Source organism: Thalia democratica, chromosome 2 (assembly GCF_965202585.1).
Source record: "Thalia democratica chromosome 2, ktThaDemo2.hap1.1, whole genome shotgun sequence".
NCBI lineage: Eukaryota > Metazoa > Chordata > Thaliacea > Salpida > Salpidae > Thalia > Thalia democratica.
The window spans coordinates 45,564,313-45,574,759 of NC_139166.1; the positions used below are offsets into that span (position 1 = coordinate 45,564,313).

Consider the following 10,447-nt stretch of genomic DNA (forward strand, 5'->3'; position numbering starts at 1 on the left):
ATTTTGATTATTTTTTTTTAACTCAGGAAAACTTCGGGAAGATTTGATTTTTTCTAAAAAGTTCAGGGATTTTTTTTCTATATCTAGAATGAGTTAATATAGTTTCAAATTTTTGTTCAAAACAGTTAAATTTATTTATTTTTATGTGCCTATTTAAAATTTTTTAAGCCTTTTGGCTAGTTCTTCAATACTCTTAGAATTAACATTGTATTTTTTAATAAATAGTAAAGTTTTTAAGGATTTGAAAAAAACTCAGGGAAACTCGGGGAAGTTTAAGGTTACTCAGGGAAGTTTCTAGTCACTCAGGGAAGATTTTTTGACTCCAAGAGTGGCAACCCTGTTTAACGCTTTAGTTTAGTTATCTTGACTATTAAGTCACTAATAGCTTCAAGCTCAATCTGAAAATAATTCTAATTTAGCATAAAGCAGGGTTGCCAATTAAAAAAAAAATTCTTCCAAGTTTTCTGTTTCTTCAAGGTTTTTAAAAATACACGTTTTTTGGTTTATTTTTAGTTGGAAGTTAAGTTTAAAAACTGAGTTAAGTAGTATAATATCATTGAAAACATACTGTAAAGCTACTTTAAATATGTTTTCTATAAAAATATTTTTTGATGATGACAACATTTTTTTATATACGTGGTAGATTTTTCGTGTCAAACTAAAATTTTACTACTTAACATGTTAAAATTGTTTAAAATTCCAGTTTTTTTTAGCCTAAATTTTCTAATTCCAGATTTTTGGAAACATTGACAGAGACAGAAATGCAATTTAAAATACACAATTTAAGTTTCAACTTTTAATAAAAATAAAGCAACAAAATTTGAAAAAAACATTTGAAATACTAAAACTATAAAAAGATAACTAAAAAACACACTCAAGAGTAAAAATTAACAAATTATATTAATTGGGACATTATTTTAATGAGCTTTTCATTGCAATAAACATTTAGAATATAAAGTACTTGGAAGATTTAAGCCATGTTTAATTGTTTTAATAAATTTGTTCTTAAATTTAAAAACATGTTTGTGTGGAAAGCAGAAACCCAATCAAAACTAGCGATGTCAATACATGAAAAGTAATACGCAAAATATCCATTTTCTGGAAAAATAAGTAGTTTTATAATTATTCTTAGTTTTTCGAATCTAAACTTTTAAAGTCTTAATTTTTTTTTTTAATATGAAGTTTTAATTTTGTTTTTCACTTCATTTTATCATATTAAGATATATCATAATCTAGTTTTAAGTACTTATATTATGAATATAACAGATAAATTTTAGTTGTTTATATCATTAATTTATAAGATAAGATTTCTTAAAAGAAAAGTTAGTATAATAAATTTAATCTTAAAACTCAACTTTTAATACTTTTTATTAGTCTGACGATGAAGTACATGAAAATTTAAAAGTAAAAATACATATATAAAAATAATAAAGTCAACTTAATACAATTAGTAAATTTTAGTCACCAGTCAAATTAAGGTATATCAATATAAACTCAGTTTTAGAAGGCATTGAAAGGAATGAAATGGTTTTTAAGTGTATGTATATCTATATAAAACAATTTTATAACAAACGAGAGATTTAAATACTTAAAATTTTTGGCTTTTATGTTTATAATTTATCATACAAATAAGATTTCATTGAAAGAAAAAGAATTAAATACATGAAAATGTAACTAACTTCGTTATACAATGCTACAAAAAACTAACATAATAATTTACGAATATAGGGCGTTATAACAGATAAATTTAATCAATAAAAAGCACTTTGAACTAAAATATTTTTATTTTTAACTTTTTTTGAAACGCTTGTTGTAAATAAGGAAAAAAAATTAACTTTATTTTTGTTAAACCAACTCTAAATCGACTACATTGAAGTAAGCTTAAAAATATACAATTTGACCTGTATAAAATAGAACAATTTGTGGTCAAATATTCAAAAATAGTCATCTTGTATTAATAATAAATATTCTTTTTTATCAATGAACTAATAAAAACAATCTAAATTTTCAAAACTATTTATACAAGTAGATACACCAGTACCAAAACAAGTTACAAATAAAGCTTATGTTATAAAATTAGAACTAAAATTTAGTCAAGTAACTTATACAAATAATGGTAGAAATTTTAAACTAGCAATTTTTAAAACTGAAAATACAACGGGTAGTTAAGTTAAAGCAGTTCACTTTAATTTGTTAAGTGTAATATCTAATTGTTTTAATATGCTTTATTTTTATCATTTAAAATAAAAGGATACTTTTAATTTTCTTTTAAATATTTAACTAATATGCTTAGATAATTTATAAATATTATTAGAGGCATTAAACATTCAACATTTTTTATTTATTACACAATACATTTTTGGAGTTTCGATTTGATAAGTTTTTTAATACTTTATCTACATGGTAACATTTTTCAAAAAGTATATTTTATAACATTAAATAAATATCCAGCTTAAGTTACACGTAGTTGTTTTATTTAACAAACTATTTAAAATCTAGTTATTAAGTTATTTGTAAAAAATCTCTAAAACTATTTTATTAATAACGATTAGTAGGTGCAACTACTAAAAATATGTTATACTATAAACTTTTTGATAAAAATTGAATTGAATTTATGTAGTTTCATAACTAATATGAGAGTTATAAAAATAAAGTCATTATTCATAAAGTATTGTCTATAACATATTTTTAATAGAGCTTTTTCTTAATTTATAACTTTGTTTTTGTTAGATTAGTTAAAAATTCAGTGGTGTGCATTGCTAGATGTCGATTTTGCAACTCGGAGATCAGCAGCTGTGTCATTCATCCTAATAGGTGCATCCTGAGTATTAGTTTCATTTACTTTTCGGTTTAACTTTGACTCTTACAAATATTAGAATATTACAAGATTTAACCTAGTTCTTAACATAAAGCTAGCAGAAAACAATACATAATTTAAAATATATACTAGCATAAGAAGTGTTATTATAAAATTTGTAATTTAAACATTAGATTTCAAATCTAAAAGCTTAAATGTCACCTTTGGAAGCTTTCCTAAACTTCTAGCAAAATTTTCAAGATCGTGATACTTTTTTTGGAACTCTTCAAGCTCTATCTTAATTCTATCATTTTCTTGTTTAATTTTATCAACCTGCAGTATATTTGTAGTTTCAAAATATCTGATAAATATTTTATGATACTAAAAACTTTGTTGACTTAATTTATCTGAGATGATAATACTTATTCATCAAAATAATAAAGCAATTCGGTTAATATTAGTGATGTACCGGACCCAGATCCGGACTTTTTTTTCAAATTAGGATCCGGCCGGACCCGGATCCGGACTTATTTTTTAAATTAGAATCCGGCCGGAACCGGATCCGGACTTTTTTTTTAAATTAAGATCCGGCCGGAACCGGACCCAGATATTTTTTCAAATTAAAATGCGGCCGGAACCGGATTCTTAATACTCTAAGTTATTTGTAATGTAAGTAGTATAAAAACTACTATGTACGATAATGCAATTTTATATAACTAACTACGAACTAAGTATAATTGTGTGAAGTTTATCTTTTATGTGTTATATCTAACTATATACTTTTGAATTTTGAAAAATTATAGTTTAAAAAAAAATTAGACTAATAAAATATTAATGTGCTGCTAAAATAATTAAACAATAAGAAAGTTTTTGATATGTTATTAAGGTCTAGTTAAGATTAACAGTTAAAAATAGCAGCTGGTATGTTTGTTAATTTTCTGAACAATATTTACATTTAAATTTTCTAAAATTGAAAGAACAAAAGAAAAACTTGAAATTGAAAGAACAGTAAAAAAAACTTCAAATTGAAAGAACAATAAAAAACACTAAAATATATTTTTTGCTAAACTTATAAACTTTCCATGATTTTTGGCAACCAGATTATCACCTAATTTCAGCTAATATCAGGGTTACCACTCTTTGATTCAAAAAAACTAACCTGAGTGATTATAAACTTTCCTGAGTCGGAATGAGATTTTGGAAAACCAAAAATATAATTACTTTAAGCTAATAATCAGTAGAACAGCTAGCCACAAGGTTGAACATTTCAAGTAATGTTTACAATTAAGGCTACAGGGCGGTTAAACACTTTTTTACAAGTTGATCTTATTTAATAGAATACTATCTTAGCTACCAGATGTTTTATATAGCTTTACAAAATTCAAAGCAGTTTTTGAGATAAAAGCAGTCAAAGCCGGAGAGTTCCATAGGGACCTAATGGAAGGCGCAAGCTAAAAACGCGGAAATATCCATTTCACTAAAAATCTATTTCCTCCTAGGTTTTTAAGCTAGGTACCTCAAATTTTCAAAAAAAATACTCCTTACACAGTTTAAAAGTTTTTGAGTGTTGGAATTTCGAATAATTGAAATTTACAAATTTAAGGTCTAAAATTCAAAAAAACACCTTTTTTTGAAAAAAAGGGAACTTTTTCTCAAAATAAAAAAAATTCCTACACTCAAAAGAATAAGAAATTTAGTAAAGAGTAAACTGTGAAAATTTGAATAAGATTGCTTAAAAACTGTAGGACACAGATTATTAATAAAATGTTTTTTTTTCGCCTTTTTAGTTTGCACCTTCTATAAGGAAGCTATTGAGCTGGCCGGCTTTGACCCCTTGTATCTCGAAAACTACTTCGAATTTTGTTAAGCTGTAGAAAGTACCTGGTAGCTAAGATTAAAACCTATCAAATAAGATCAACTTGTAAAAATCAAGGTGGACCCCCCTATAGCCTTACCAATTTATTATCAATTAAAATCAAGTTTTTGAACAAAGCTAACTAGAAAATCACAAAATATTGAAAACTGGATCATCTCAAACTCATTAAAAATCTAAAAGAAAACTAGCGTGAGTTTTTCAAAAAATCTTTAAACTAGCCTGAGTTTTTATAAAAAAATAAACTAGCCTGAGGCAGCCTTAGATTTTCAAAAATTCCCAAAAATTTTCAAACTAGCAGGGTTGCCAATGGTTAAGTCAAAAAAAAAAACTAGCTAGAGTGAGTATAAACTAGCCTGAGTCTAAAATTACTTTAATCTAATAATCAGTAGAACAGCTAGCCATAAGGTTGACAATTTGGTAGAAAAGTTTTTTATTTTATAACATAGGTAAAGAGTTGCATTTCTGAAATGTTTGTTTCATAGTTTAAATGTAAACAAATGTAAATTAGTCACATGTACAAAATGAGCCAATCACGGTAGGTGTTTAATTTTCGACCGTATTTTCTGACGAAAATGACTCTTTTTAATTTACACAGGGTTTGTTCTTGAAAAAATACTTTTCTGTATGCTCTTTTATACTAACTAGATCCGAATTGGCCAGATCTCTGTTAGGACCCGGCCGGACCCGGACTTTTTTTCAAATTAGGATCCGGCCAGACCCAAACTTTTTTTTCAAATTAGAATCCGGCCGGACCTGGATCCTGATTTTTTTTCAATTTAGAATCTGGCCGGAACCGGATACGGATTTTTTTTCATATTAAGATACGGCCGTATCCGGTCCCAGATAGTGAGTACGGCACATTACTAGTTAATATAAACATTTCATTAAAAAGTAAGAAAAAATATGAATTTGTAAGAAATTTTAAGAGTAAAACATTTTATTCACAGCTTAAAATGAATTATTGAATAAACTTTAGGGGATGTTACTATAGTTTAGAAGAAAATTACTTCTTTTTGTAAACGGATTCGTTCAATATCAAGTTCATCTTTTTGAGTCAGCCTCTTAATTCTACATGATGCTGCATAACCACGATTTTTCAAAGTCCTCCGGCGTTGTTTTAGTCTTTTACATTCCTATGTAATTTTTGAGCTTTAATAAAGTAGCAAAATATATAAAAAAGTAAAATTAGAACTGTAAATTGTAAATTAAGTCTAAAATACCCAAAGTAAACGTGGAATGCATAACTTGTTAAAGTCATGATAACATAGCTTCTAAAAACTTCCTTTTATAAGTTTGTATTTGAAAATTTTCACAAAACTGATTTTACCTCATAAGTATAAAAAGGTAACATATTTAAAAAATATATATTTAATTCTTTAAACTTTTAAATAAGGTTCAAGGTTAACGTTTCTTTGACCTCCTCTATGGCACTTTTGAGTTTAGAACTCAGAAAGCTTCATGAAGTTAGTTGATTATATTGTTTTTTTCTTATTATTAACTTGCTTCGAACTATTCCTATTGTTTTAAATATTATAAGTGATTATTTTAAGTTGTACTACATAACTATCAAACATATTTATGTATGGTTTAGTTAAAGCTTAACATTTTGTTTTTCTTAACTTAAGAGCTTATATTTAGAAAATAAATACGTTATCTTCTACTTGTTATCTTGTGTTCTTTGAAGTACTTATTTTTTCAGAACTCCTTAGAGCTTTGTTATTAGTTTAACACGGAGAAACGTACAAAACGTTCATCAACTCAATAAAGATAGTACTTCGCAAATAGTTCTTTTTATTATTTTCTAATAAACTAATTTCGTTTGGATTACTTTTAAAAAACATATCAATAATATTTAAACATATGTAAGAGATGCAAATATGTTTAATTTTGTTTATGTATCATGATAAACTTTAAATTTTTGGAAGAATTACGTTTAATTTTACATCAGTTTTTGACAATGTTTACTTTTGTGTAAGTAATTAAAATATCAAATAATGTTGTATGTTTTGATTTTTTGAAAACAAATACAAAGATCTCAACTTCTAGGAGAAATAATATAGTTTATTCTTTCAAGACTTTAATAAACAAACCTATAAATTCTAAATTTCATATAAGTACTGACAAGGTCTTTGACCGAAACTTAGTTTGCTAATTAAAGTCTTGAAAGAATAAACTATATCAAATAATGTTTAAAACAATTTTTCGATACATTTTGTGTAATATATTCCTTACAAACTATAGTTGTCTATTACAACGTTAAAAATATAAAGCGTGTCTAATTTTACAAAATTAGTTATTATTTAATCTTTTGAATAAAAGATTAAAACTAACCTAATTTCTTGGAAGTAAATTAAAACAATTTGAAAATTAGATTTAAAACTAATGACATTTGTCCATTTCAAATAAATAACATAGTTTGACGGAATTTATCAGGCGCTTACTTATTGTACTGCATTATCAATTATACCTGTTTTTGTAGAAAATAAAAATGTGGAAGTGCCTAAAAAGTTTTTAAATTATTAGAATTTGAAAAAACTATTTACATTCTTTTTATAGAATATAGATAAATATTAGTTTAATAGCTTATTTAAAAAAGTATTTAGCTGTGAAAATTGATTTTTTCTTTTTTAATTCTTTAAAAATACACAAATGTTTTTTTAAAAGTTAACAGTACAGGGAAATTTATGATTTTTAAACTCAAGGAGTTTAAGAAATATTAAATATATCATAGCCACAGTTTAATTAATATCTTTAAATTCTATCTTTTTTTTTTGCTGGAAACTTAAAATTTTACTACAAAATTCTATAACAGTAACAAAAGTTCTACAAGTCAAGTATTTAAAATTATATTAAAATTATATAAACTCCTAAAAAAATCTACATTGAAAAAGTTGACTTTTCTGAAGGTTAAAAAAATAAAACAAGTAAACTTTCAAAAACTAATGAAGAACAGACTGTGAAAGATGAAAGACTAATTTTAAAATAAGATTAAGATATATTTTAGTTAAAATATTCTATTTTAGATTTTTTAGTTAGTATCTTCCATACAGAATTTTTAAACTCTCTAAATTTAATCTCTCATATTTTAAAAACTTTTTTAATTTTGTTAATTTTCGATAGCTCAATAAAATATCCACTAGTAGAAAATTACTTGTAATGACCAAGTGGACTTTTCAATGACCATAACTTTTGATACAACTTTTGGTGTGTATCTATTATAAAGCCTCTCTCAAGAACTCAGGTAATAAGTAAGTACTTGTTTTCTTAGTTAAAACTTGGATTTACGTATTTAATTTAAAAACCTTTAAACAAAATCAATTGATTTCAGGAAATATAATATGGTATTTTTAAATCTGGTTAATCAGTAGTATCTCAAACTATTAAAACAGTAGTATCTTTCAATAAACATAATAAACTTCATAACTAATACTATTCAATAATTAAAACAAAAAACTTAACTAATATGTTAGTAAATTTTTTATAAAGTAAATCAAAATACTATCTTTTAAAAAAATATTCAAAGGTTTCTTTATTGAACCTAAAAAAAGGAGTTTATATGAATTTCATTAAGTAGACACTTTTTCTGTTAATCAGTTTTATACTAAAACACCTTAATATTTATAACTGAAAAAAATTGTCTTTTTCAGATTGTATATAACAATTAAGGTCATAGAGAGTCTACCAGTCATAGAGTGTTTTTCAAGTTCATCTTATTTTGTAGTTTTATTTTATCTACCAGATATCTATAACCACTTTTGAAATGTCAAAGTAACTTTTGAGATGTAAGAGATCAAATTTGGTGAGCTCAATAGGTTCCTTATTAAAGTCACAAACTAAAAATGAGAAAAAAAATTGTTTTGTAAAAATCTAATTTTTCCTTCAATTTTAAACCAATTTTCTTTAAATACTTACAATATATCTATTACTAATATTTAAATCTTTTTTAAGCATAATTTAATTTAACTTTGAAAACAAAAGCTTTATTTAGAAAATACTACCACTTTTTATCGCTCTTTTTATCAATCTTATTAAATTCCAACATTTTAAGTCTTAACTTTATTAAGAATGTTTACTAAAAATTGGAGCTTTCTAGTTCTAAAATGACGGAGTTAATGGATTTTTAGTAAATTTTTAATTTTAGAAAAATCTGACATAAAAAAATGTTTGGTCAATACGTTCATATTGGAATTTTTTTACAAATATTATGCTGAAACGTGTTTTTTTTTTCTATAAAAACTGGCTTCTGGATTAAAATTCTCAAAGTTTTCATAAAAGAAATAATTTTAATTTTTGTAAAAAAGAAAATTTGAACCTATGGCCTTAATCTTTTATTCTAGCTCTATGCAAAAATCTAAGTACTCTATAATAATTCAACCATGACAGCTAATAATAAATATAAAAACTATTTTTCAATGTTAAATGTAAATAAAAATCTAATAAAAAGATTTTTAAAATGGTCTATAAAACTTTTAACTAAAAAATACTAATACTTACTTTGTAAAGAAAATTTTTAGACTTACAGCAGGTGAAAGACTGCGCAGATGACGATTGAGATCCCTTACAGTCAGATTCACAAGTTCATCATCAGTCAGCTTGGCTGCTCTTTGAACTTCTTTGACTTCAGGTAGTAGGTTAAATACATCTTTAACTTCAGGTAGTGAGTTTAGCTTTTGTTCAGCCATTTTAATGTAAAAAAAAAACAGGTTTTAAGCTAAAAAAAGTACAAACTGAAACAACTATACTTAAGTTAGAAGTTTTTAAGTTTAGTCAGACAACTATTTGAACAAATGAAGAAATAGAGAGTTACTTTTTACTACATGCTAAATTTAATTCCGTTTTAAATACAAGATATTTAATCAAAAACATAGACTGTTATGAGAATGTAGCAGAAAGTTGATAAAAAGTTATTTTAAAATCAATTTTAGTAATTAAAATAACTTATTAGAAAATAAAAAGTTTGTATGGTGTGTAGCTAATGACAAAAAAAAAATCTACACCAGTCCATTGACCATAGTTAGAGTTTATTTTCTGTCTTACAATAAAATAACATTATTTTTACAATTCACATAGCTAAGACTATTAAACATTCAAAATTTAACTATTAAGTACAAAAAATAACCCTCAAACAAAAATTTTAAGACAAAATTAACTTTCTTTAGGTCAAAATTTAAACATTGGAAACTTACAAGATGAAACACTAAACAGGGTGGCCACTAATTTTTGAGAAATATCTTCCATGGTTTTGAAAGTACACTTTTTGAGTCTATTTTTAGTTAAAAATTAGTTAAAGGTGAAACACTGTGTTAAATAGAATAACAATATTGAAAGCTACTTTAAATGTGTTTAAAAAAAAAAATTTTGATGAAGACAATTTTTTTTTACTTATATGGTAGATTTTTTGTATTAAATCAAAATTTTACTTCTTAACATATAAAATTTGTTTAAAATTTTAGGTTTGTCTAGGTTTTTAAGTGATTTTTGTTCAAAATTTTAATTATTTTAACCTAAACTGTCTATCTAGGTTTTTTGGCCACCCTGACTGAATAAAATTAGATGTTAACTTAAAGATAAAAAAACAAACTTAAGGTTTGTCTGTAACTTTTAAGTTATTGGTATAAAAAGTCTTACTGAATTCTTTAACTCTAAAATAATAAATGACTCATATTATTTATTTTGATTCATAAAAGGCATATTTTGCTTTGTCTGTGTTTTTTGAAGAAATTATTCTTCAATTGATAAAGGTGAAGTGCTTTGTGCAGTTTATTAGATCTTAG

General features: G+C 24.7%; 1 protein-coding gene across 1 annotated transcript; it reads right to left on the reverse strand.

Moving 5' to 3' along the window:
- Nucleotides 1–2,120: 2,120 nt before the first annotated feature.
- On the reverse strand, nt 2,121–9,380 carry LOC145829602 (transcription factor MafK-like). The gene is made up of 4 exons (XM_082937443.1): nt 9,194–9,380; nt 5,681–5,806; nt 3,020–3,130; nt 2,121–2,821 (listed from the first exon to the last, which is right to left on the reverse strand). The coding sequence occupies exons 1-4, from the start codon at nt 9,353–9,355 to the stop codon at nt 2,744–2,746; spliced, it is 477 nt and encodes a 158-aa protein (XP_082793569.1). The 5' UTR covers nt 9,356–9,380; the 3' UTR covers nt 2,121–2,743.
- Between the last annotated feature and the right edge of the window lie 1,067 nt (nt 9,381–10,447).

Excerpts from the sequence above, each read along its gene's own strand:
- LOC145829602 (XM_082937443.1), bottom strand. The coding sequence starts at position 9,355 with ATGGCTGAACAAAAGCTAAACTCACTACCTGAAGTTAAAGATGTATTT. Across the intron at positions 5,807-9,193 it reads TGCGCAGTCTTTCACCTGCT|GAATGTAAAAGACTAAAACA; the intron begins GTAAGTCTAAAA and ends AAAATTACATAG. Across the intron at positions 2,822-3,019 it reads GTTTAGGAAAGCTTCCAAAG|GATGCACCTATTAGGATGAA; the intron begins GTGACATTTAAG and ends ACTAATACTCAG.